Raw genomic sequence first — 27639 nt, 5'->3', positions numbered from 1 at the left:
GGCAGCCTCAGTCCACGCGGCTGAATGGGGGTCTGAGCGCTGCCTAATCCCTTTGCCCCGGGACAGGATCCTGGCTCCAGAGCCTGGGGTGCCGAGGCCCAGGAGTTAGAGAAAGGAAGGCTCAGGATGCAGGGCAGGGAATGGATCGGACTCATTCCAACTGGTCCCCTCCCCCATACGGGCACATTTCCTGGCTTCTTGATGCTTGGCACAGATGGGCACCGCACTGATACCTTCACTCCCCCTGCTCCGAGCAGCAGTGCCCCAAGGGACCCTCTGTCCCCTCCCCCACCTACCTGCACCAGCTGCTCTAGTGCTGCCGCCTTAGCAGTGTCCAGGCATCTCCTCACGGGTTTTCTGGGAGACAAGGAGCCTGCTGCCCTTGGCCAGCCAGGCGGCAGTGCCCCCTGGCGGGGGCTCCTCACAGGGCGCCCAGCAGGGCTGGTCCCGGCCTGCTTTGCCCAGGCAAGCACCGGTGCCTGCCCGGGTCCTCTGCCCAGGGAGCGGCCAGAGATGCTTCACCGGGGGGTGGGACACAGCGCCACTGCGGCGTTGCTACTGGCCGAGGAGGCACATGATCCGCGGCCAGCGGTGAGGAGCGGGATTCTCCAAGCCACCTCGGCCGTCGCTCGACTCCCGTGAGACGGTAACGGGGGAGGAAAGAGGTTTGGGCCTAGCCTGAGCCCTGCGAGACCCGGGTTCAGCCCTGCTCTGCCAGAGATGCTCAGACACCTCAAGGCACAGCGCTTCGGGCCTCAGTTTCCCCATCTGTACAATGGGATAACAGCTCTGACCAGCGCACAGATAAAGGCCCACATGAGCACCTAGGACAGAAATTCTCTCCTCCCCCCACACAAGCTGGCGATGCCAAAGGTCACAGGTTCCTAGCCAGCCTCCTCTCCGCCCAAAAGGCTCCCCCCCCCACGGAGCCACTGCTCTGGGGTGCTGCACGTTCTCCCTACCGGGTCCCAAGGCAGAGGCCAGCTCCTCCCCACAACTGGCTGCCAGGAACAGACCCACACAGCGCCTCCATCCTTCCAGATGGTTTAATATGAGAGAAAGCGAGTCCACAATACAAAATTTAAAAACCAGCCCGGGGGTTTGCCCCTCCCCTTTTTCTACCCATTTAGGAGACGAGGAGAAATGAAATAAACCAAGGGAGCGTGGCTGCGGATGTGCCCCGGGGGGCGCCGGGGGGGCAGGAGGACTTCGGGCAGAAGGCTGCGGCTTGGACGCTCCCACCCCGACGGTTTCTCCGGACACACGCGCACACACGCACACAGACACACGCACATGATGCGGATACACAACTGGTCTTTTCGTCTTCATCCCGTGCGGGGGGAGTGTGGATCCCAGCCCGGCCTGGTCCCGACACGCCCATCCTGGCCCCGACGTGCAAGGTCACTTCTCCTTTTTCTCCTGTTCCGTCGCTGCGTCTGTGGCGTCTCCAGACCCCTCCTTGGGCGCAGAATTCTCCTCGTAGCTGGGGGCAAGAGGAGGAGAGGGGCTGGGAGCGGAGTTCTTGGGGAGTCAGCGCCTCCGCTCTGGGCCGCCAGCAGCCGAGGGACAGTGCGGCTCAGCCCCACGAGCACTAGCCCAGCTTGCCAGCCGCCTGGCAGCACCCAGTGCCCGGGCAGGGGAGCACCACCCTCAATGCAGCGTCACATGCAGGAGTCAGCCGAAGGCGCTGGGCGAGGGTGACCATCAGATCGTCTGCACGGTTGTACCTCTCCCCCCCAGAGGCATCTCCCCAGCTAAGCCTTCTCCAAGCTGCTGCTAAGCACCTCTCAAGGCTCTGGCAGGGAGAGACACCTCTTCCCAGTCCCCCCCCCCCCCCCCGAGCTGCTGCAATTTCCCCACTCCAGGTGCTGCTGAGGGTCCTCTCGCCCAGACGCAGGCCTGGGGCAGCCTGCCCCTCCAAACTTCTCCACCCTAGCCCGAGCCCACAGCCAGAGCTTGTTAGACTGAAAGGAGCCATCGCTGCGTACCCCGACTCATAGGACGATTGGCAGACTGATGAACCATTAATTCCCGTCGCAGGCTGACAGCAGAATACGTGGCTTTCAACAGAGAGGAGGATTATAAAAGCAGGGTGCTTTGCTAGGGAACTTTGGGTTCGTCTTGCCAGCCACCAATTCCAGAGGAGCATTGGATGGACTGACCGACACAGGCCCTGCCTCCCCCTGCGTTCAGTGTGGCTGGCCACTCGATTGATGGAGAATCTGGACTGGTAACTATGACGTCGTCCGGCGGGGGAGCGTGTGTGCGCGCAACTGTTGCATTCTCAATAAACGCGGAGTTTCCCCCGTAAAAGATCTCACGTACTTCATTTAAGCATAACAGGCTCTCACCCCCCCCCCACTGCAAACCCCTCAGCCCCCTCCCCCCGCTAGTGAAGCTTGCCGGGGGTCACACATCCCCTCCGTATTGGGGAGCGTTGGAAGAACAGAGCTCTCGAGACGAGAGGGTTTCGCTAAGGCAGCACGACGCAGGCACAGACACATCAACACGCCCGGCCAGACCTCCCCTCCCGGCCCCGCAGCCCACGGCGGCCATGGCTTTCCTTGGCAGTGCGTGGCTCCGCTCCCCCGGCCCGCCCACCACACCGAGCGTTCAGACAGCCGGGCTAAGACACGGCCCCTCTGCACCACGTGGCACTAGCATTTTCACGAGGCCGGACGGGCTGGGTGGAGAGGCGCACGTGCGCTTCGGACTCGGCGAAGCCAGGAGCTGGGGGGCGGTTCAGCGAGGCCGGTTTAGGAGTCCCCTGCTTGGGGGAGGGCTGGCTCCGGCTGCGTGAAGGGGGCATGGAGGCTAGTCCCTCGGCAGTGCAGGGTGGGGAGAAGTCCCCCCAAGAGAAACGGCAGCAGGCTCAGAGCTGAACATGTACAATGCCACCCCCCTAGCATGGGGCATCGCCGGGCTAGCCCCACCTGCTACAGCCCCCCCCCCAGACACTCAGTGCTCTGGGGGGGTCTGGAGCCTGCAGAGAAGGGCTCCCGAAAACGGGGTTTGACGGGGCACGTAGCGCTGCGCCCAGGATCCCTTGGGGGGAGGGCCCCTGTGCGGAGGAGGAGAGAGACCAGCCCAGCCAGGCTGACAGGACTGGAGAGCCCCTACCTGGCCAGACAGACAAAGCAAGGGCATCGCGGGTGATTGCTACATGGCGCTGGGGCTTTGCTGCCGGCGTCGGCGGGGGCAGGGCAGTCTCTGCTGCATGGAATCGGCAAGGCTGGCCGGAGAACCCGACACGGTGGGGAAGTGGGTAAGTCGCGGAGTGTGTGGCAAGATTTCAGCAGAGGATTCATAGCTGCAGGAAAGACGGGGGGGGGGGGGGGGGGGGGAGGAAGGGGACAGCAAGTGAGGGGAGGGAGAGAGAGAGAGAGAGAAAGGAATGAAAGTCGCTTTGAGCACCCCGGCTGCGAACGCGCTGCCCTGCCAAGCCTGCTTGCCAACTCTTCTCACCCACCCGCCTGGCCCCAGCACTGGGATGAGCCGGGGGGCCGTTTGGCCCCAGGGGGGCTCCTGGAAGCGCCCGCTGCTGGGCCGTGTAAGGAGCGAGGCAGGTCCTGCAGCACGGCACGGAAAGCAGGCGCACAGCTGCGTAGCCAGGGAGGGACAGGCCCAGCCGTGGAGGCAGGAGACGGAGCCGTGCCAAGGCTCTTCCCTGCAGGTCAGAGCAGGCGGCTGCAGGTGGGGCGTGCTGGCTCTCCGCTTGCCTGTTACTAGCTCAGAGCACAAAGGGAGGTGGGGGGTTAGGGCCTGTCCAAGGGGGCTCTGCAGGGATGTGAACCCCAGAGTTAGTGCCGAGCTTAGCCGTGCTCCAGCCTGCCCGCCCTCCGGCCCTTTGCATCTAACTGCTCCCCGGCTTCTTCTCCCACGGCCGCCTGGCTGCCCCCCAAGCCCCTCGGCCGCCAGGCACAGCAGGGATCTGCCCCCCCAGCCTGTGAAAGCCACCGGGTTTATAACCACCAGGCCGTTGAACATACGCCGTGCTGGGCAGCGATCCCCCCGCTCCCCGTGTCCAGCACACACCGCTAAGCACAAGGGGTGGGCCGGCAGCCGCCAGGCTGCGTAGGGCTTGGGACCGGGTGCTGGCCTCAGACTCCGGAGCACCGCGGCTGCCAGAAGCGCAGGTGGCTGATGGAGACACCAGCTCAAATCACAGACTTTCAGCGCTCACAGGAACACAAGCGGCATCAAAGCGACCTCGGCTGCTACACCTGGTGGAATTCGGGGGGAGGAGGGGGGAGCCTTCCGCCTCTCTGGGCGGATGAGCTCTATCGCGTTCCAGTTTCTCCTCCAAATACTGGAGCAGTTTCAAGCGATGCTGGACCCCTAGGGCACCCAACCCCCTGTCGTCTCCAGGCGGCCAACACCCGGAGCTGCAGAGGGCTGCGTCTGCCGCGGAGGCTAGGAGGGGGTTGCTCTCCCATCTAAGGGGGCTTGCTGGGGTACGAGCCACAGGCTGTGTCCAACGCCAGCCCAGCGCTCGGGAACTGGAACCCTTCTCGCTCTGCCGCGAGAATCCACAAGCTCCTTGTTCGGATCCCCCGGGGCCAGCCACTTGGCTCTCCCCAGGGCTGTGATGCTGCAGCAGGCTGGTGAGTCACAGGCGTGTGTGGAAAGCGGGTGCAGGATGCCAGGTGCACAGGGCGGATGAAGCCAGAACACAGTGCCTGCAGCAGAGACTGTCATCAAAGACCAGGCAGGCGCGGAAGGACTGGGAAGAGGGGAGAGGTCACAGCTAAGAGCCACAGCGAGGAAAGTGCAAAGTAGCAGCTCCTGGGCTAGGAGAGGGAGAGGAAAGTCGGGTTCCGCCGGCAGCCAAGAGGTGAATGACAATCCGGCCCTTTCCCGTCCCACACGTTCGCGCCCCGTAGTTCTCGGACCTCCGGCTGAGAGGAGACAACACCACGAGGAGCTCACACGTCCACAGGCCGCAACAGTCCAACTGTTCCCGGGACGTGTGCGAGGGGCGCCGGCCCTGGAGAGAAACCCACAGGGCAGAGCAGCCCTGGCTCCACTGTGGCTGGGAGGTGGTGGGACCGCCCTGGCTGGGCCAGGCCAGCCAGCAGGCGCTGAGGCTGCGGACCAGGTTAGGCGGCTGTGCGGAGAGCAGTGGAGGACGGGGCTAGACAGGCTGGGGTAGGAGTCGCACAGAGACGCCGGCTACCTAGCTAGGGCCTAGTCCCTCTGCTCAGGGAAGAGGGGAGGGAAGATTAAGCAGCCTGTGATGCTGATGCGAGCCATCACCGCTCCGGTCTCCATGGCTGGGCTGTTCCGCCACCTTCCCCCAGTGCGCACGGCGACGGCTCCCGGAGCGGACGAGCCAGGTGTGCGGCCCGCCCTCTGACTTGACACCCGCTCGGCGGAAGCGTGAGTCAGCGTTCCCCATGCCGAGAGTCGGCGTTCCCACCCGGCTACCAGGCGGTGGGCAGGGACCGGGCTAGAGAGGAGCACTCCAGGGAGACGTGTCTGAACAGTCGCTTCCTCGCCCGCACACGCCCTCAGCATGCCCAGGTGAACCTGGCCGTTGGCCTGTGCCCCCGCATGGGAACACCTGCACATATCAGGCCCGCCCAGCGCTGGCGGCCAGGGAGCCGTGCCAGTGGCTGACATACCTGAACATTTCGGTTACTTCTCCCTTCACCAAGGCCATGAGAAGAGGGAACCCAATGCAGGCAGGAACCAGGTACAGCAGGGCTGGCTGGGGGAGAAACAGAGCCCATGACCAAACACAGCACCAAAGCTGCCAGAAAAGCCAGCCAAGCCTGCAGCGGAGACCGGGGGAGGAACGGGGCTGGCTTGTCTCAGGACCCCGGCCAGTCGCAGCCCCCAGATTAGGAGTTTGCCGCACGAGGGAACGCTCAGGGTCAGACCTTTCCCTTGCGCTCCAGGTGCCGACTTTCCCATCGCCCAGGCCCGACCGGTTGCCTGGCACCCACTTGGATGTGGATTAGTGACCTCGGGACACTGCCCCAGAGGGGAGAACCCGAGTCCTGCCCCCGCCCCCGCACAGCCCAATGCCCCAGGCTAGCGGAGCTATTCGCTCTGGGCACAGTGGCTGCCACGCTCGCCCACCGGGAGGGGGCAGCTGGGAATCCCCCCCACTACCCGGTAGTTCTGATCCCCGTGCACCTGCTACCGAGACCCAGAGCAGACATGTAGCTGTGCCGTGCTACTAAACCGCAGGCAGTTCTCAGCACTCGAGCACGGCTTCCCACCGCCAGAACCACCCCCCAGAGGACACTCCAGTCCAGTTACCCATAGAGATGCCTGCAGCAGTGCTGGGAATCCCAGAACCCATCCGCTCACTTTACAATTCAATTTTCAATTCTTCCACCGCACACTCCCCCGGGAGCTAAGCCCTGCTGGCCTGGTTGCCTCCTGCCTCCCCCTGGCAGGGGGACTGTTGCAAGAGCATCTCTCGCTCGGCTGGGCTAGAAGCAGCGAGGGGCAGGCCCGGCGACCGCTGCATTTGATGGAGTCTCTGTCCCGGCAGGCGTGAACTCTGCACAAAGCGTGCGCCCGCAAACTGGCCACGTCTAGCACCACTTGCTGCGGCGGCCCCAGGGCGGGCGGCCCATCCCTGCCCCCCCTTGGATTGTAACGCGAGATCCGGCCAGGCTTCACGGAGCCTCAGTTCAGGGACACGGAGCAGGGGCCTTGGGGCCCCGCCTCCCAGGGCGGGCGCGGGCCGAGGCCGGCGGGCTCACCTGGGCGTGCTTGAAGACGTGCATGATGAAGATGGTCAGGCCCAGCCCAAAGATGTACGCCACGAAGCTGGTGTAGAAGTACGTGTGCGTGTTCTTCTTTAGGCTAGCGGGCGGGAAGAGCGCAGGGTGAGCACGGGGCTCCGTGCGGCCAGGCCCAAGCCCCAGCTCATGGAACGAGGGGGCTTTATCCCCGGGAGCGGATGCCAATACTTCCATTGCAGGGGTCCCAAAGGATCCTGGACCTCCCAGCCCTGGCCCAAGAAGCACAAAAGGTGCCCGGCAGCCTCATGCCATTAACCCAAGTGAGGAAGCTGCAGGGAGAAGCCCTCCACCCCCTGGGAGCAGCTCGTCACCGGTCTCTCCCTGCCCCGTTCCCTGGCGGGGCAGCTGTTTTACTGCCCGTCAGGCTGGGCCAAGAGCAACCCCAGTAGCACGTCCAGCCCGGCATGGAGAAGCCAGCGTGGGCCCCTGATTCTCGCAGCCAGTGGGGCATTTGAGGAGTGGGAGCTGGGGGGGGGGCATGTTTAGGAGCCCGTCCCCCAAGTGACGCCAGAACTAGGGTCCCAGAGGCAGGCAGAATGTCACGTGAAGGCCTGGCTTCCCCTCCACGTGGCAGCAGATGGACCCAGCGCTTCCCTTGTGCGACAGGATCACTCCCACCAGCTCACGCCATCTGCCACGGTGACCCTAAGTGCTCCTCTTCCCGCCTCCAGGCGCCGAGCGCTCCTGCTCCCACGCGCTGCTGCCTTGCCTCCGCCTCTCCCCGCTCCCCCACAGCCGTCTCCTTCTGCTCTGCCTCCAGCACCGGCTCTCCCAGTCCCAGTATGCAGACGCAGCATCGTGCCCAGCTCAAACGACTGGACAGGGCCCTGGGCACAGACAACATGCCCCGTCCCAGGGGTTTCCCCAGACTAGCTCACAGACCTGCCCTTTCGGGGCTAGCCTAGCATCAGCCTCTTTTCAGTCACCACAGCGGCATCAGGAGCCTTCTCCTTGGTGTCCTCAGCTTCCTAGATTAGCCCCGGGGCCTCCCGTCAGACCCTCCCCAGCCCAAAGCTCAGGGCAAGACGCTTGGCCGCCCAGGCCTCTCTCAGCCAGTTCAGCAAAGCACCCTGGGGCAACCCCCCCATGCAGTGCCAAAATCCAGCTGCACAGCAGACGTGCTCCGAGCCACAGCTCACCTGATGTCAAAGCGCAGCAGCAGGGCGATGAAGATCCCTGAGGGGGCAGAAAGGCAGGGTTAGAGAAAGGGACAGAGCCAGGTGCCCACTGCGGAGCGACAGCAGAGAATTCTGTACTTGGCCACAGCCACGAGCATCCCGGGGCTGCAGCACCCCCTTGTGGCCAACTTCACTATCGGTCCAGTGCTAGCGAAGTCAGTCCCCACTCGCTTGGCACTGGAACAATCTCGGCTACCCGGGTCAGTCGGTAACTTTCAAATCAACGAGGTGTGCTGTGGCACCTTACAGACTAGCCAATACGCTTTCATGGGCACAGCCCCATCCCCGGGGCCACAGGACGACGCCTTAGCTGGTGAAGCAGTGACCCTCAACCTGGGCTGACCCTGGGCTGCATCAGCCCACCTTGGTAGCTGCCTAGATTGACACCAGGCTACAACCAAGGCCCTAGCAAAGCCAGTGCAAGCTACAATTTCCCGCAGCGACTGGCGTGCACTGCGCTCTCGACCGCACACTGACGGGGACGTTGATATTTACATTCCGCCGGCCTGTGTAATTACACGGGGACAGTCAGCCACTGTCCAGGAACCGCGGGGCTGCGGCACTTCTGGATGGATCTCGGGGATTGCGCGAGCCAGTCGCTTCGGAGGGAGGCATCACTTGGGGAGACGTGAGACCAATCGGTCTCCTGAGAGGGGTTCACTAATGTGAAGCGTCTGAGAACCGCTGTTGTAGAGCTCCCAGCCTCTCGCTGCACGGAGGGGGCCACCGAAGATCAGGGGAGCGTAGGCTGGGGCACAGGGCAGAGCGAGCTGAGAAGGGACGCCCCGGAACCACATGCTCACCCCACTGCCTTTCAGGCAAGTGGCCCCTAGTCTGGAATTCAAACAGGCAACCCCCCGGCATGGCCAAGCACTGCTCTCTCCCTCTCCATGCCGGGCAGCACAAGAGCACTTCCCTGGCCCTAACCAGGGAGGCCGGACGTACCGTCAGCACCCTGGGGCTAGAGCATGTGACACGGCCTGGCACACCCGTGAGCACCCCTAACCACGCTGCCAGCAACGCTTCTACGCCGCCTGCTCCCCCCCAGCCCTTCGAGGGTCTGACGGCAGCAGCCAGGAGGAAAGGGATCTCCTACGAGGCCACAAGACAGCAGTGCAGCCCAGAACTCACAGCTGAGGCCGGCCCCAGCTCCCAGCAGGTGACTGGAGGCGGCCTAGGCCGGCATAGCACGGAGCCATTTGCCTCTAGGGCTGCAGATCAGCCTGGCAAGCAGACCACAGCTCTCAACAGCGCCAACGCCAAACCCTGGCTCGGCGGCTTCCCTCTGCAACTGCCCCCTTCCCTGCTCCCAGCTGCAGGCTCCCCCAAGGCCGCCTCTTCCCAGCAGCAGGTGTCCCCGATCTCCCCTTGAGGCCTCCACTCGCGGGGCCATGCCCTCCTTCAGCTCCTATGCAGAGGGGTCGCTGGCCACCCTGCGGCTTTTAGCTGGATGTGGAGCCTACGTGCCCCACCCCGGCCCCAGATGCGAGTCCCAGGCACTGAATTCACAGCCTTGGTGGAGACACTTCCTATTAACACACCATCAGTCCTCTTTACCTGGAATTACCACGTCCCCAAGGCCCAGCATGGCAAAGTTGTCGGCCTCCAGCCCCTTCTCCAGCAGGTCCTGGGGGAAAACCACTGGGAAGGCAGAGAGAGCTCAGGGTTAGAAGCACAAACACAAGCAGATGCGTTGGGTAGAGATTAGCATGGGGGGAGGGGGTTACAGGCATGGAACAAGCCACAGGAGAGGTTCAGCTCAAATTCCATCTGTTCTTCTTGCCACAAAGCTGCATCAACCCACCGCAATGCCCCCCCCCTGCCCCCGCTGCATGCCCTGGAAAGGGAACGAGGAGACAAACCGCTGACCATCCCATGCACACTCCACCCTTGCCAGACGACACCCACGGCAGGGCAATACGGAGACACATGCTCCATCTACATGCAGGGTCTTCCACGCGCAAAGGCTGAGCTCCTCCTGGGGCGCTGGGGAAGCCAAGGCATTAGGACAGCCAGAGGGGACCGTCTGGCCTCCCCCATCTCGCAGGCAGCAGTGCTGCGTGGTGCCAGCCTGGGAGAGGGCCACAGTGAGGGGACGACAGACACGGGGGGGGGGGAGGGGGGGGGGGGGAGACGACACTCCTCCTTGCTCCCTGCGCCGGGTCCCCAGCTGGAGAGAGAGTCCCACAGGGTGGCTTGCAGGAGCTGCGGTCTGCAAAGAGGAGCCGACAGCTCAGCTTGTGAATGACAACTGTCCCATCTCTCTACCCTACATTACACACGGTAGGGTGGGCCACGGAAGAAGGCAGCTGTTGGAGCATCACAAGCAGTCTGTATCCATTCAGGCCGCAGGGGGCGAACAGTGCAGAGGGACCCAGGCCTGAGATGCAAGAGGAATGCAGGGTGGGGTAGGGTGTTTAGCTCAAGGAAGGCAAAGAAACGGTGGCGTATGGGTCTTTTGCTATGTGGGACATGAATCCAACAGTCCCCCAGACTCTAGACACAGAAATTCCCTGCTTGACTATAACGAGCACAGTAGTAGGAACACAGTACTGGTCACCTGACCCGAATTGGTTTGACTAGAAGATTCAAGAGGCCACAAAAACAAAACCCCCAAAACAGGGGATTTCAGCTACCCCCCATTGTCTGGGTACATGTCACCTCAGGACGGGATGCAGAGAACATTTCTAGACACCATTAATGGAGCAGCTCCTCCTGGAACTCACATGGGGAGAGAATTCTTGATTTAGTCCTAAGTAGCGCAGAAGATCTGGCCCAAGAGGTGAACACACCAGAACCTCTCAGTAACAGCAGCCATAACGTCCTTGTAGGGGCGAAGAATACCAAAGAAACCCCCCCCAGTGTAGCATTTCATTTCAAAAAGGGGAACTACACATAAATGAGGCAAGTTAAATAGAAATTAAGAAGAGACACAAGAGTGAAATACCTGGAAGCTGCAGGGACCTTCTTCTGAAGACACCACAATAGAGGCTCAAAGTTCATACGTAACCCTACATAAAAACCAAACCAGCAAGAGTCCAAAATGCTACTCTGGCTAAACAGCAAGAAAAAGACATCCTTTAAAAACTGGAATCCAGTTCTACCGAGGAAAGCAGAAGAGTGTAAACTCTGGCAAGTCAAGTATCATTAGACAGGCCAGATGGGAATCTGAAAAGCAAGTAGCAAGAGAGATGCTAACCGCATTTTTAAGTACATCAGAGGCCCAAAGCCTGCCAGGCCTTCAGACGGCCAGTGGGCCACCAAGGTACTAAAGGAGCAGCCAAGGAAGACAAGGCCTTTGCCAAGAAGCTACTTAAATTCTTTGCATTGGTCTTCACTGCGAAAGGTGAGAGGACGAGTCCAACACGGGAGCCATTCTTTTTAGGCGACAAATCTGAGGAACCGTTCCCAGTGGAGGTGGTTTGGGAACAAACTGATGAATTAAAACAGATCCAGTATACCTGGACCTTTCGGAAACTTTTCCCAAAGTCCCTCACCAATGGCTCTTAAGCAAAAGAAGCTGTCATGGCATAAGAGGGAAGGTTCTCTCATGGATCGGTAGCTGGTCAGACAGGAAACAAAGCATAGGACATTTTTCACAGCTGAGGGGGTAAATAGCAGGGTCCCCCAAGGATCTGTACTGGGACCAGTGCTGCAACATATTTGTAAGTCTGGAAAAAGGGGTAAACGGGGATGGCAAAGTTTGCAAACAATACAAAAACTACTTAAGATAGTAAAGTTCAAGGCAGAATAAGACTTACAAAGGGCTGTCACAAAACTGGGTGACTGGAAAACAAAATGGCAGATGAAATTTAATGTCGATAAATGCACACTGGAAAACATCCCCACTATACATACAAAGCGATGGGGTCTAAATTAGCTATATCCACACAGAGGTCTTGGGAGTCATTGTGGATGGTTCTTTGAAAACATCCGTTCAATATGCAGCAGCAGTCAAAAAAGCAAACTGAACGTTAGGAGCTATTAGGAAAGGGATACACTACAAGTCCACGGTAGGTCCACACCTTTAGTACTACATGCAGTTCTGATCACCTCAAAAAAGATATTAGAATTAGAAAAAAAAATACAGAGAAGGAGCAACAAAAACGATGAGGGGTATGGAACAGCTTCCATATGGGGAGAGATTAAAGATACAGGGGTGGTACTGCCTAGGAAAGAGACGATTAAGGGGGGATAGGATAGAGGTCTGTCAAATCATGAATGGAGTGGAGAAACTAATAAGGAAGTGTTAGATATCCACAAGAACCGATGGTCACCCAGTGAAATTAATAGGCAGTGGATTTAAAACAAGCATCAGGCGGCACGGCTTCACACAACATAAAGTTAATGTGTGGAACTCCTTGCCAGGGCATACTGTAAAGGCCAAACGTATTCCTGGGTCCAAAAAGGAATTTGATACATTCATGGATGACAGATCCATCAACAGCTATTAGACAAGACGGTAAGGAATGCAATCAAAGCTTTGAGTTTCCCTAAATCTCTGACTGCAAAAAGCTGGGACTGAACAATAGGAGATATCACTCTCTAAAATGCACTGTCACTCTCCCTGGTACTGCAAGACAGGACACCGGGCTAGAGGGACCATTGGTCTGGCCGTTCTGCTGTTCAACGGTGTTTCCTTTACTTTCTAAAGGTATTAGCTGGGAGAGTCCATCGGCCTCTGGAGAGTGGGGATGCTAAGTAGCGGTTAATAAACGAATCGAGTAGTTGATGGAATTTCCATCGACTACTTGATGAGTCGATAAGGGGGTTAGCTACTGGGGGCAGTCCTGGCTCGCCCCGGGTCCCCCGCTGCACCTCTGCCTCCTGTGCAGGAGATGGTGCTGCAGGGAACTGACTTTTAAGCCGGCTCCGCTCAACACTAATACAGAGGCAGCAAGGGGGCAGGGAAAGCAAGTAGTTGAGTAGTGACTCGACTGATCGCTTCCATCCCTACTGCAGAGTCACTAGGCCAAGTCCGAGGCTGAGAGGGATTCTATTCCAGCTTTACAAGCAAATCCCCAGGAACCCTAAACTGGAAAGTGGCTACTATCCCCCTCCCCCAAATGCTGCAGACTCCATAGCTTCAGGAGCTTTTCCCCCCTTCTCTGGGCTGGAGCAGGTCTCTGCAGATGTTCCTGCCCCATCATCAGAGATCTGAACACCCACGTCCAATGCTGCCTTGCCTAGCAGATCTATTGTACTTCATAGGATGCCTGCAACAGGACAGGCAGGAAGAGACCTTCTACAAATCTAGAGCAAATGGCAGCGAGAGGATCTGAGGCCCTTGCAGGCAGAATGCAACCAGGAGTAGGATCCTAACTCAAAGCCAGAGAACGCAGGATAACAAAACAAAACAAAAAAAAAATCCATGAATGCCCAGTGGCACCCACAATGCAATGTAACACTAGTCAGGTGGCGCACCGAGCCCATGCAGCAAGGGTGATAGGCAGGAGACAGGACAGGCCCGTTCAGGAAGCAGGAAAGATCTACTCACGTTTTATCGGTGCCTCAAATGATTTGGCAACAGTCACCATCACATTGGTGCCAAAAACCTACGAGCAAATAGTCCACAGTGAAAACAGAGGCTCAACTAAAGAGAGAAGCCAGCTACCACCGCCCTGGCCAGAGCAGAGACGGCACTCCCATCATTCAGAGGATCACAGTATTCATTTTCCACTCGAATTCAGGTGAGTCCAGCCTGAAGCCAGAGTAACAGGCATGCAGCAATTCTCCCAAACGGGCCCTGTTTCAGGAATTCAATGTACCTGCCCAGCAAAGCCCCATATCATGTCTCATTGGAAGGATTATGTTAGGTGTGTTTGGAGGAGGCACGATGTGGAATACGGGCTTGACTGGTTAATTGGTAAGCTTACCCTTAATGGGTGAGGTTTACTGGTAATGGTTAACCAGTGGGGGCTGGAGCAGCACCCCCCCACCCCCCCGCAGGCAGGGGGCTGCTCCAGCGCCATGGGGTGCACCGTGGGTGGGGGGGACACTTCAGCCTGGCCGGAGCAGCCCCTGCCCCGCCTTTAATTGGTTAACTGATTAACCAGCTAACCAATGACATGGGATTTTACATTCCTAATGTGGAACTGTCAAGTGTTGCCATATACATGTAGTCAAGGGGAAACAATGAGAGTCATTTTTGTATAATTCAAGAAACACTAACAGGACTATAACTGGAGCTTTTATGGTTGAAATGCATTTCAGCACCTTGTTGTGGTGTTTACTAGTCCACACTACCAAACAACTTCTTAAAAGATGTTTATTGGTGCAGAGCGACATTTTGCAATACATTCACATGAAATGTTTTCATGTGACATTCTTAATTGTCAAAATATCCCACAAATGATTAGAATAGTTGTCCTGTATTTTTAACTGCAACTGGCTGACAGATCAGTTTCACACTGAAGGTTGTGCACCAGCAGACTCCATGTCTCTAGCTTGTCCTGCACGGTGGGTAGATATAAATATACGTGAATTCCTAACGTAATGCTTCTCCTCTTGTAAATACAATCCATTCCCTAGTCTGCCTGACAGAAGGCATCAATTCGTAACAATCTATGCCTTTAATACGAGCCTCTGAAATCTTCCAGAAAGTAGCTTTGCAGAGGCCAGTGTTTGGGTCAGAGATGACAATGCAAAGCTTCCTATTACGAACATACAAAAGCTTTGGGAGAAATAAGTGGCCTAACAAGAAGTAGTGAAGACCAAGTCCACAAACAAGTCCTTGCCTCTGCACTGAAGGGAGAGGAAGAGCACATTCCGGCTTTCACCAACCACACGACAAACCCACTTGACCCTGTATCATATCTCAAGGTGCTTAAAAACACAGCTGCCAGACTGCACTTGATTCTAACGAGACTTGCAGCTTCTTCAGCCCAGAGAAGAAATCTGGCACCAAACCATCTGCGAACATGGCCAAGACAACCAAATGCAAGTCCGTCAAGGGAGGGATGCTTACAACAGCTATCCATCCAGAAACTGTTGTCTGCAGAGCCCTGTTCTTACCAAGAGGCAGATGATATTTCAGTGGCAATGGTTCTTAGTCACCCCACAGGATCTGTGCATTTGTCCCTCCTCCACACTGATAAAACAATGAGAAGAACAGACAAAGCTGAATTCGGACATCAATGGGAAACTCAAGCGGGAAGAATCAATAAGCTAAGAGCATGCAACACAGAAATCACAGCGTACCTCAAAGAGGCCAGGGCTGTCATGGAAGGGACGACTGGAGACAAATTCCACACAGCTGATGAACTGGCTGCTGAGTATTTGAGGCAGGTCCAAAAAGGAGCTGACAAAGCTAATTCTGAAATCCAAGTCTTTGACAGATGCAACTACTGTAACTCTATGAAAACTGCAGAAAGACAGCGCCGGACAGGATCTAAGGATGGAGGCAGGAAAAGCAGGTGACTGGTGAATGCCCTGCACCTCCCTGGAAGAAGTTTCTAATTGCAGCATCCTGAAAGTGGTCACTTGTAAAACCCCTCCGATTATATGGTTCAAAACACACCCGAGTGCGAAGAAAACACTCAGCAAACACACCCCTCCTGGTTGGAGACCTTTCCAGCGGCGCAGTAGCAAAGAGCAGCACCAGTAGAGGCGTTGAAGACAAGGATCCACCTGCTGCTGTGTGCGCCAGCATGCCAGCAGGAGACCGAAAAGCCAAAGGAGCTGCAGTAATCGGGTCACTGGATACTGACATTTTGGTCCTTGCTGCTCTCTACTTTCCAAAACCAGAATGCAGAGATAACATGGGCACTGTTACCAACACAACGGACATGCACCACTTCACACCTGTGCGTGCTTATGGCCCACTCACTCCTGGCTTGTGCAATACACCTCACGCTGCACGTGCACTTTGAGGATGTGACTGCTTCATGCGTTTGGTATTGGGAAAAAAACATCCATGTCAAAACAAAAGCAGCTTACTGCTTCTAGGAGGGAGGACAGGCAAGCCACAATTTCTGTAGGCACGGAAGTTGGTCACTGTGCTGCGTGACCGGAGTGGGAGAGAAAAGGTAACCCACAGCTCTGATCTGCTTACGCCTCCAACTAGCCATCAAAGAGGATAAGCCACCAGCCAAACTCCACCATGCGAGGACAGCTTTGAAGAGCATCTCAACTGACAAGATTTGGATGCCCCCCCACACAGGTAAACTAGACACGGGATCACCATTCCAACAGGGATGGAAAGAAGTGGATGATGAATTACCTCCAGGGTTCTTCAAGGGCCCGTTGGCAGATTCGACAAGACCTTATTTGTGCATGTACCAGTAGGTGTCACTGCATAGTCAACTGTGTCACCAGAACAACCTTCCCGGTGCATGCCCAGGCAACGAAGACAGCACTAGCCCCCACACTCAGAGATCAGGAGGATGGTGTTGACTAGAAGTGTCACCAGAGCGAGTCCATTTCAGTGATACCTATACAAGTTTATCACTAGACTTTGTTTTATCCTTTAGATCGTTGTTATGATGCTTTGAGGTCATAAAGAAACCCAACTTTATACCTTGAAATAACAGACACACATTAAATGAACAGAAGCGAACGCAAGTATTTCAAAGCGGTCACTTGAATGAGGGATGGCGTCATCGTTTATCCCTGTTTCTATGGTAACAGCACCACTTGACAGCTCCAGAGCATGCCTCATGCTAAAGCAGCCCTCAGAAGCTTCCAGATGATGTATGATGTGTATGTGCAGAAGATGCATTAAGTCGACCAAATTGAGCATGCCTGCCACTGGCCTAAATTCACATGAACACGTTTCTGTAAAAGTACGAACTGCTCACTTGGCCTCAATTAGCAGACAATGCGTAGTTGGAAGCTTCAAAGAGAACTGATTTCAATAGGAAGTGTAACAATTGCTCCTGAACTGTATTTTGCTCTGAGGGCATCTATTTTTAGCGTATTATCTGGAGGAACGTGTCCATTTGAAATCCTGGCACATTTTGTTTGATTGGCTGGGAATGTGTTTGTCAGGACTCATCAATTCCCACTAATTTCATGGCACCTAGTTTAGTTTAAGCCAACAGTAAAGCTACACATCAGAGGCCAACGAATTCCTGGCTAGTGGGACTCAAGAGTTGGCACTCAGAGACAGGAGCATGACACAATGGTGCAGTTATGGAGTGTATGTTTATTAAGACCAAGAAGTGAGGTCAGAAAGCTCTAGCGAGGGCCGAAGAGAGAACAGTATCCAAAGGGACTTTCCAGCAGACTGTGCCTTGAAACAACCACAAGATTTAGGGAAAATCTTTACTATTCCAGCAAAACTTCGTACCAAGGTCACAAGAGGTACCTGTAGCACGTTCACTACATTATTTATCTTTTCCTTACTGTGAAATCATCAGCTTAGATCCCAAATTGGGAATCACTTTTAACACTAAAGAGACACATGAAATCAAGAAGCAAGGATGAGTCCTTTGTACAGAGCTAGGAAGTTTGGCTGGATTCTACTTGTAGGCACAGCATGATAATCAGCTGAGAAAACCAGATACACTAGAGCAAACAGACAGCAGGGTGGTGCCAGCTCCTTTATGCAACACAGCAGATTTCTCACTGGAGAGCTGCATGCTCTGGGAGCCACCCTCTGGAATTAAGTGAATACATTTGCAAGAGTATTTGCTGGGCCAAGTTTTGGCCAAACACCCTGTCATTTCCCCTCCCTTCCCCCTGCTTCCGGGCAGACGTGAACGCGTACACTGGACAGCAATCACGGTTTTCCTGTCCCAAAATCAGCATGACATCACACTGGCCCCATGGCCAGAAAACCCACGTAACGGGGGTGTGTGTGTGACGCAGCCCCTTCCCCTCCAATGCCCGCAGCCACGCCTGCTTACCCAGAACACATCGTAGATGAAAAGGCCGCCAAGCAGGATGCAGCCAGTGCTGACGTTGTTCAAATGCAGGAGCTCCACACCGTTGAGAGAGAATGCCAGTCCAAAGAGATTGTTTGCAATCCAGTGCTACGGGCCAAACACAGCAGGAAGATGGATTTGGCTCAGCACAGATGGCAGCACTAACCGACTAGTCCTTGTGGGCCAATTACCAAGAGACTCCCAAGTTTGATTTAGCTGCTGTTCGTTCCCTCCTCCACCCTCCCGCTTCCTAGCTTGAATATCCCACTTTGCTTTGTTCCCTTTCCTACCTTCCTCAGCAGGTACCAGACGCCAACGACGCTGCTCATAGCCAGGCACACAAGGTCCTTGGAATCAAATTCATAATTCACTATTTCTGTAACAAACAGAACAGCATGATTCCATCTGGCCCACACAGCTCCTCCTCCCCCTCACTCGCAGGCAGAGCAGTGACTAGTATGCACACAAGCAACAAGGAGTCCTGCAGCACCTTAAGGACTAAAAGATTTATTGGGGCATCAGCTTCCGGGGCTAAAATCCACTTCGGCAGATACATTCTGTTGGTCTCTCTGGCACCACAGGACTCCTTGTTTTTGCAGATACAGATGAACACGGCTCCCCTCCGAGACTAGCACATAAGCAGCCGGTGAGCAACACCACCGCCACCACCTTCCCAAACAAGTGCAGGAGTGGCACCGCATGTGACAGGACCAACTCTGCCATAACCGCACGCACGTGAGGTGTGCACTCAGAGCGGAGCCTCGGAAACCCTGGATCTTGCCTTTCAAGCAGGCCACGATTCCTCAGCAGATCGCCTTGCTGCTGGGAAGGGAACTGGACTCGTGTTCCCTGGGACTGTATACACAAAGCGGTCTCAGGATGCCTCCTCGCCTTTCACAGTCACACAGTTAACTAGCAGTAAACACATTTTCAGCAAGGAGAAGCTTATTCTACCTGTGCACAGACCACCAGGGGTGGAGATCAGGAGCACAGGAGATGGCAGTAGAATACTTAAAAGCCTTGGATAAAGGCAAATCATTTTTAATATTTTTATCAGACTAGAAGGCAGCAGACCGGGAGATGCCGAAGCCGAGGTCCTAACACCACAGGCACAGCATTTCTGGCTCTAGTTAGAGAGTATCGGGTACATTCAAATAGACGTTAGCAGCATGGACTGGGGAACGAGAGACAGAGTCCAAAACAGTTTGATACAATGAAGGGTTGAAAATGGATAAGCTGAGACAGAGAGAACATGAAGCAGGAAACAAAAAGGTAGAACCAAAAAGTCCCAGGAGAAAGCAGGCAAGCTGGCCATACCTTCCTTGGTTTCCCCCGAGCCCTGGGTGAAGAGAAGCTGGTATTGTTTGCTGGGGAAGTTAGCTGGGAAGAATTTGTTCATGACAGGGCTGAAAGAGAGAGGAGAGAAAGTCAGTGCTACAGAAGCCCCTGTGAATCCAATGCACTCCCTAGCACCTTCAGGATGGCTACAAATCTCATCACAAACATCCCAACACTTCTGTCCTAACCTCACTGGACGGAGGGGAACACTCAAGTACAGACCCATGAAATGACTTGCTGAAGGTCCCGAGTCAGAGCTGAGTCTACAGCGCTAGGCTCTAACCGGCAGAAGGCAGCCTGCAGGGTTCCAGGCAGCAGTCAAGCCGAGCCACGGGGAGGCCTGTAGAGGAGCGTTGCTGGGATCATTTGGGAAGCATGCCAGTCTGGGGGCAACGGGCTGCATGCCAGTGCTTTTCAGTCACCCCTAGCAAGGCAGGCTTAGCAGCAGCCAGAGGAAAAGGAGAACTCCACTGGAGGCAGGAGAAGCCCAACCCAACTCTGCTAGTGCTTAGAAGGGATGGTTCTCACTTCCCGTCCACCACCCCACCTGCTGCCCTGCACGCCCCAGCACACCCCGCAGTCTCTGGCAAAGCTTGCTGCAGTGGCCCACAAGTGTCCTGGAGCAGAGGCTTGCAGCGGAGACCCCCTATTGGAAGCCTGACACCAGCAATAGCTTCTCCCGGAGTAGTTAACGTGTGTCAGTGCATCGAGAGAAAGGTGACCCCCCCACCTCACTCCCGACTAATTTGACTTTTCTAGAAAAGCTGAGATGAGTTTGCAATGTCCAGGTCAGACCCTGCCCTACTCTAAGGTGCAAAGGGACCCTAAGTGCTACCTTCAGCAGGCAACCACTTACCCTGGAAAGGGGGAATCCTCGGCTGGTGCAAAGCTGCCCCCACCCCCCAGCATATGGCACAGAAGGGGTGTGGCTGGAGTACACCGTGAGGGAGCAGCTCTTGCTGGTGTAGTGAGTTCAGAATGCTCTAATTTGCTCAGCCTCGGCCAGCCCCAGGAACGGGGGATGGATCAGAACGGTGGCTCAATCCCTGACTTTACCACGTTTTGTCCCAGCGCAGCGGAGAATGTAGCTGGCCGTTTTCACTGGGGCTTGTGCCTTCCAAACCACATTTCCCAACCAGACTTGCTGAGGCACAAGCTCTGGCAATAAAAGCCCATTGAGGATTTCAGGAGCCTCTCTCAGTCACTGTTCAAAGCAAAACATCCTCTCTGTCCTGTTTACATACAGCCTGTCCTGCCAGCTGCTCGGGAGAGGGACAGGGCCTCGCTGGCCATGCAGTATAAATCCAAACTCTTTCACAGCAGCACAGCCTGGGGCTCAGGAGAGCTGGGTTCTATGCCTGGCTTGGCCATCGGTCTGCTACGTGACCTCAGGCAAGTCACTTCACCTCTCTGTGCCTCAGCTTCCCAGCATGCAGGCCAGAGATAATGAAGCTGCCCTCCTTTGCATCAGTGGGACGCAAAGCACTTTGCAAAGCACTATGTAACAGCTAGGTCACGTCATTACCGCTGCAAGGTAACCGCACTCTGGGAATAAACAGCTCCAGCCTGCACTTTTCTATTTGCACATGCACCACAGAGCACTCCTCTTGTCACCAGGACAGAGCTCACCATTCAGTACTGAAGGAAACGGCTTACCTGATGGTGTGAGACAAAGCTAGGATGCCCAAGACAAAGAAATACATGGAGAGCAACAGGTTGATATATTCTTGAGAGAAGATCTGAAAGGCCAAACACAAGAATCAGTTACAATCGCAATTCCTATCTTGCAGGTGGCAGAAAAGGCCAAGATGCCCTTTCCATGTTACGTAGCTGTGAGTGACTAGCAAGTTCCTTGTCACAACTGTGACCAGAAAGCAGTGTCAAGAGACTAAGAAAAATGAAGGGAGCGCCACATATTCACTACATTTCGTACTAGCAGAGGTAAAAACAAGAAGGAATTAAAATAAATGACCAGTTTCCCCACTCCCCTAATAAGGGCCATGCAGGATATGTTACCACCTCCAGAGTCTATGCTGCCACAAGAACAGCAAGTCATTAAGAACGTTTAAAAATAAAATCAAATATTGCAGGATGGAGCACTCATTTTTCCAAATAATTCTCTTTTGGAAAGAAATGTAGCATGTGATTGGAGCATGAAAGTGTGTGTTAAATTCATGTAACATCCTGAATATAAAAAGGACACACAGGTTGGCCTAATCCTGCCTCAGGCCATGTCTCCACTGCAGGAAGACTGGACATTGCAGCGGCTGGCCTTTGATTTAGCAGGTCTAGTAAAGACCTGCTAAATCAGCGGTTCCCAACCTTTTCCAGATGGGGACCCATTCTGACAATTCAGGAAGACTTGGTGACCCAAGGCAATTCAACAACAGGGGGAGGAGAGGGGGCAAAGCCACCTTTTGAAATGTAATGGCGACCCATATTTGGGTCCCAAGCCATAGGCTGGGAAACCCTGAGCTAAATCAAATGCTGAGGGTGTTCCCATCGGCACTGGTACTCCTCACTATTGCAAGGAGTAAGGGAAGTCGATAGGAGCGTTTCTCTCATTGACGCCCCACTATGGAGATGGTGCCAAGCGCAGCTTAAGGTACGTTGACTCCAGCGACACTATTTACGTAGCTGGAGTCGCGTACCGTAAGGCAACCTTCCGGGTATAGTATAGACCTGCCTCAGCATGGGGAGCTGGACAAGATGACATGTTGAGATCTCGTCCAGCCTTACATTAGGCAGCATTCCCCCTACCTTTCAGTTCCAAAGACACACTCAATTCATGCTCCACCCTTGTTTATCTAAGAATATTACGAGAACCCTCTATCCCTTTGAAATACACGTGCAGCCTTCTCTCTCTCACACTAACTGCTGCCCCAGAACTGAGCTAAATGTGCCAAGCAGCACTTAAGGCAGCCTTTAGTCTTCTCTTGTATTCTCCTAAAATAGAGAGAAATTAAAATATAAATGCCTACAGCGGAGTAACGCCATGGTAACTATTTTAAATGAAGGCTCGTGCAGCAACAGTAATTTGGCCACATTGTGCATGTTTAGCACTTTCCCTCCTGCAACATTTCACAGACACACCTGGCATGACCAAAGGATAAGGGATGGCAAAGGTACTTTAGAAGTACAGTTAGCATCGTGCCACCAGAGGAGACTGGGTCTCTTAGGGTGAACGCCTTCTCTGACGCAGTCAAAAAGGAATTGACCGGAATGTTTGATGGGCAGCGTTTGTGACCACGGTGAGGGGATACCATAAATAGCAGGGATCTTGACTTATGGTCGCCCCTATTCCAGGAGCAAGAACCCTGACCAGAAGGTATCTTTAGAGAAGTATTCCCCCTGCCCCAGTGCTCGTAGAACTCTGATACGTCTGAACCAATTTTCTTCAAGCATTCTAAAAATAATTTTCCCTTGGGCTAAAGACCAAAACCGGAATATTACAACCCAGAGAAGTATGAGAAACTTGTAATGGAGGAAGGATTAGAATAGCAGTTGAAATTAATTATTAAGGCCTCATCAATAAAAAGGCTGTACCGCTTTAAGCTGATTTTAAATTGTAAATTAGGCCTGTTCAACCACCTTATGTAGATGCACTTAAACCAGTTTAAGCTTCAGTTTACATTGGTAATCTTCTACCTTGGCTGTGTCTAGACTGGCATGATTTTGCGCAAATACTTTTAACGGAAAAGATTTTCCGTTAAAAGTATTTGCGCAAGAGAGCGTCTATACTGGCATGTGCCTTTGCACAAAAGATTTGCTTTTGCGCAAAAGCATCCGTGCCAGTGTAGACGCTCTCTTGCACAAGAAAGCTCCAATGGCCATTTTAGCCATCGGGCTTTCTTGCGCAAGAAATTAACGTGGCTGTCTACACTGGCCCTCTTGTGCAAGAATACTTGCACAAGAGGGCTTATCCCTGAGCGGGAGCATCGGAGTATTTGTGCAAGAACCACTGATTTTGTACATTACAAAGTCAGTGTTCTTGTGCAAATATTCACGGCCAGTGTAGACAGGCGGCAAGATTTTGCGCAAAATCATGCCAGCCTAGACACACCCCTTAAGTTTAACGACATAGGGTATGGGCATAACCATATCATTTAAAGTCAGCTTTAGTACAAATAGTCTCATGTAGACGAGGCCAAGTCAATTTAGTTACATAGCGCTATTATTCTCATGCACTAAAGCCCTTACTGCCATGACCTCTTGCTATAGTTTCAGCATTTTCATGTAACCTGAGATGTGAGTGTAATATTTCTCTGAGGCTTCACTCATGAAACATATGGGAGATTGTCTGAGTAAAAATAACATCACCTTTTCCTAGGGATGTTAGACAAGGGTTATTTTAGTATTTGTGTAGCTGGAAAAAAATGATCATTTACTAAAACACTCTCCAGGGGTGGGTTCAGCAGCCAGTGTGCTCCCGGCTCCAATCCTGGGGAGCCCTCTGCCCTTTTAAAAATCAGCTCCCTGCACAGACCCCACGTTGCTGCCTCTGATACAGAGGGAGCAGTGTGGGGTGTCAGCCGCCCCTGTCTGAGGGGAGGGGGCAGGCATCCCACAGAGCAGCCTCTGTCCACGGTGAGCCCCAGCCTATCATGGATAGAGGCTGGTGCATGGGATGCCGCCTGCTCCCCGCCCCCACTGCTGTCTCTGATACAGAGGCAGCAGTGCAGCTGGGGTGGGGAGAGGCAGCTCGGCAATTATACTCACCTCCAGTGCAGGGCAGCAGCCAGCTGGCTTTTAAGCCTGCTCACAATGTGCAGTGGCTAGACTGCCTGCAGCCAAACTCCCTGGGAGCTGACTGCCACCCCCACACTGCTGGCTCTGATACAGAACCAGCAGCAACGGGGTGGCAGTCGACTCCCCAGGAGCGAGGCAGGAGCCTGTGTGTAACCATTAACAGTAACAGATAAGCCCTGGTTATACTTTCATATCCCTTCATTCTCTGCTTTCAGTCAGGTCACAGTGATCGGTTAGCACATCTCAGACTTCAGAGCCAGCGCCATAGGGAGGCCCCATGTCATAGGGACATAGGGAGGCCCCATGTCTAAGAACTAACTGAAAACTTCCACTGACTCTCTCGACTTTTTTTTTTTTTTTTTAATAAGCAATTACTTTTACACCGACTTGGACAAGCCATAAAAGTTAGATCATTCAGAATACAGGCTAACTCCAGCCTTCATGTCTCCCACTCGCTAGCACTGTTCCAAGGTTCTCTAAAACCTGTGCAGCTTCAACAGTGTGCCTCCAAATACTAGAGAGCCTAACTCAGTAAGCCAAAGAGAGCCTGTCAAAACTCTTCTTTGATCACAGCCTGCAGTGCAGCTCGCTCAGTCTTGATGTGATTTAAATACGAATGCAGAAAGGTACAGAGGGTAAAACAATCAACTAGCACAGAAGAGAGTTTAGCAAAATAGGATCCAAGTGGTTGGCTTACTTTAAAGAAGAGGTAGAGTCCGAAGAGGGTACAACTGGCAACAATGGGAAAGCGAGCAGCGTCCCGACTGGTAATAGTCTCTGGCATGTCTGAGGCATTCTAGAGAGGGAAGATGAGCACATCTGTGGATTAACCAACTTTCAATATCAGCACAGGAGGAAGAATAGATCCAGAAGCACCGGCAGAGCAGCAGCTTGCTGGACTCTGCAGAACTAATTCACCACTGGGCTCCCACAAAAGCAGGCTGCTTGCTGGCTTCCTGTCATCCCTTCTGAGCCTTTATTAAAAGCAGAAATGGAAACAGACACCTGTCCACCTTTGTCCTAGCAGGGAATTAATTGCCAGAGCTCGCTACTTTTTTTCCTTGGGGAGAAAGAAGCCACCCTTCTCAGCTGACCTCCCTCTCCATTTCTCTCTTCCGACTCCCCCCACTCAGCAGATAAGTGGCGGCCACTGCTAACCCTGCAGCCCCTCGATGCTATTCTTGCATCGGAACTGTTTCAACATTATTCATATTCTTGGCTTCATTTTGCTTCCCCAGCTGGGTATGCCATCTGTTTCTTACCCTTTGAATGACAGATCTGTCCAGCCATCTACTTACTCATCTCACTTTTAGGAGGTGCCCTTGAGTTGAGCCCTTTGCTAGTGTGAAAGGCCCAGTGACTTTGTCAACTCCTTTAAATAATTTTAGAAGCTTCAATTAAGTAACTTGAAATCTCCTGGTTTGACCCCAAAAAGCTTGTTTCTTTCAGTATAATTCCTGATCCAACGTTTTGTTCACTTGTAGTGTATCCTCCCTCTGACATCCATTGACTTGCTGTGGTACCAAGACCACACAGCACAGCATGATGGCTAGAAGTCTCTCTGGAAAACTGAAAGCAGCCTCACTCTGTGCTGCTTACCAGACAGCTGACTACACTTGGCATTAGCTGTTTGGCTAATTGAGACATAGAAACTTTCATAACACACTCGCAATCCTGCCTGGGCAGCATGCACTCTAGTGCTACCACTTATGCAAAACCACCATATGCAAGCAGTGAGGACTCATACAGAGCACACAGCTGGCTGCTGCACAGCATTCCCCAGCTCAAGACAGTATCTAAGTACCCAGAGAATTGCTCACTCTCTGCAAGTACCAGAAGGTTTATCTCCATCTAGCAAACACTCAACACTGCTATGATAAGATCCCACAGCCAGGCATCGGGGAAGCAAATGGGATATACCTGCTAAACCAAGGTGGGCTATAAGGCATCAGAACAAGATAAAGTGCAGAATCATAGAAATGTAGGGCTGGAGCAGACCTTGGGAGGGGTTATCTAGTGCGTCTCCTGCAGTGAGGTAGGGACCAAGTATACCTAGACACTCAGAGATGTGTGTTGAAGCTGAAGCTGAAGCTGAAAGGGAGCAAAATTCTCTGATAGGAAAAGCATCTCTGTGGAGGATAGTGAAAGGAAATAGGAGCATCCCTTGGATCAGCACCAGTTTTTCCAGGGAGAAGGCCAGAGGGGTAGAAACAGAACACAGGATCAGCTCTTTCAACTGGATGCATTATTCAAAAAGGGATAGTGTGGCTTGCAAGCTTTCCAAAGCTACATGAACTTCTCCTGAGCTAGCTGAGCACAACCCGGGGAACAAGAACCAAGGAGGTGGAGGAACCCAAAGGATCTCTCTCTCCGGAAGGGGAGAATGAACGCAGCACTAGGGGTAAAGTAGAACCATACAGATCATGTATCGAGGTGAGGGACCAGGAGCTCCAGAGCGTATTTGCCTGCAGTGGGAGGGGTGCCGGTCCCAGAAGGGGAGGGGGGCCGGGGCCCAGGCCCGGGGGGAAGGGGGAGGGGTATCGGGGAGGAGGGGGGTGGGGGGGAAGGGATGCCGGGGCCCGGGCCCGAGGGGGGGGGCGGTCCCGGGGAGGGAGGGGTGCCGGGAGTGGGGGGGGGGGCTGGGCCCGGGGGGGGAGGGGTGCCGGGGCCCGGTCGCAGGGGGGGAGGGGCCCGGTCCCGGGGGGGGGGGGGTGCCGGTCCCGGGGGGGGGGGGGGTCCCGAGGGGGGGGGGGGGGAGGCCGGTCCCGGGGGGGGGGAGGGGAGGGGGGCCGGGGCCCGGTCGGGGGGGGGGGGGAAGGGCCCGGGCCCGGGGGGGGGTGGAGGAGGGGCCCGGTCCCGGGGGGGGGGGAGGAGGGGCCCGGTCCCGGGGGGGGGTGCCGGGGCCCGGTCGCAGGGGGGGAGGGGCCCGGTCCCGGTCGCAGGGGGGGAGGGGCCCGGTTACCTTGCTCTTGGCACAGGTGACGGAGCGCAGCGCCCCGAAGAAGATGGGCAGCAGCGCCATGAGCACCAGGCTGCCGTAGGCCAGCGCCATGCCCTCGGGGGTGGCGGGCGGGCGCGCGGGGCCGGCGGGGGAGGCGGCGCCGGGCCCGCTCGCGTTGTGCGCTTCGCTCAGGGGAGCCGTCGCCTGCTCCGCCATCGCTGCCTGCTCCCAACGCGGTCCGCACTTCCGGCCCGGCAGCCCCGCCGCTTCAGGGACACGTTCCCTTAAGAACCGGAAGTGGGAAGCGCGCGTGCGCCCGACTGGCCCCGCCCCCTAGCAACCGAGCCGGCTCCGTTGCCAGGGGACCCGCTGGGCCCCTGCATCAGCCAGGGATGAGCAAGAGCCACGCCTGGGCCTAGACCTGGCCCCCACCCAGGCCCTGGCCCCATCCACCCCAGATCCCTGCCCTCCTCCTCCTGGCCTGCCCCCCATGCCAGGCCCTCCATTCTCCCTGCAGGGATCCCCACCTGCCCCCCCAGCTCCCCACACCCCAGTTGCCAGGTGGGGTGGACGTGTTCCCAGCCGTTTCCTCCTGAGACACGATCTCGAACGCCTGGCGACTCCAGGACAATCCTGGAAAACGTTCTCGCTTAATCTTTGCCAGCCACGTGCGGAATACATTTTGTTACGTGCGCCGAGGCATGTGCGAATGTGCACCACCAGCGGAAACACAGAACCTCGCTGTGGGTGCTCTGTTGGGTACGTCTACACAGCAACATTATTTCGAAATAACAGCCGCGTCTACA

The 27639-nt window shown here is 55.1% G+C and overlaps 1 protein-coding gene across 3 annotated transcripts; it reads right to left on the bottom strand.

The window, feature by feature from the left end:
- Positions 1-1030: 1030 nt before the first annotated feature.
- HM13 (histocompatibility minor 13) lies at positions 1031-27098 on the bottom strand. 3 transcript variants are annotated; one of them, XM_075900876.2, is made up of 13 exons: positions 26855-27098; positions 24590-24688; positions 20800-20882; positions 19123-19211; positions 18096-18181; positions 17788-17913; positions 13437-13494; positions 9497-9580; positions 7901-7937; positions 6720-6822; positions 5625-5710; positions 3121-3310; positions 1031-1483 (listed from the first exon to the last, which is right to left on the bottom strand). In XM_075900876.2, the coding sequence occupies exons 1-12, from the start codon at positions 27047-27049 to the stop codon at positions 3160-3162; spliced, it is 1197 nt and encodes a 398-aa protein (XP_075756991.1). In that variant the 5' UTR covers positions 27050-27098; the 3' UTR covers positions 1031-1483; positions 3121-3159. The 3 variants fall into 3 exon arrangements, with proteins under 3 accessions (XP_075756991.1, XP_089625889.1, XP_075756992.1); XM_089769763.1 differs by having other exon boundaries at positions 3161-3310; XM_075900877.2 differs by lacking the exon at positions 3121-3310 and having other exon boundaries at positions 26855-27094.
- Between the last annotated feature and the right edge of the window lie 541 nt (positions 27099-27639).

The sequence above is a fragment of the Pelodiscus sinensis genome, chromosome 17, assembly GCF_052426305.1.
Source record: "Pelodiscus sinensis isolate ZL-2025 chromosome 17, ASM5242630v1, whole genome shotgun sequence".
In the NCBI taxonomy this organism is placed as follows: Eukaryota; Metazoa; Chordata; order Testudines; family Trionychidae; genus Pelodiscus; species Pelodiscus sinensis.
The sequence above is the reverse complement of the archived record's forward strand: the minus strand, read 5'-3'. Positions and strand labels throughout refer to the sequence as shown.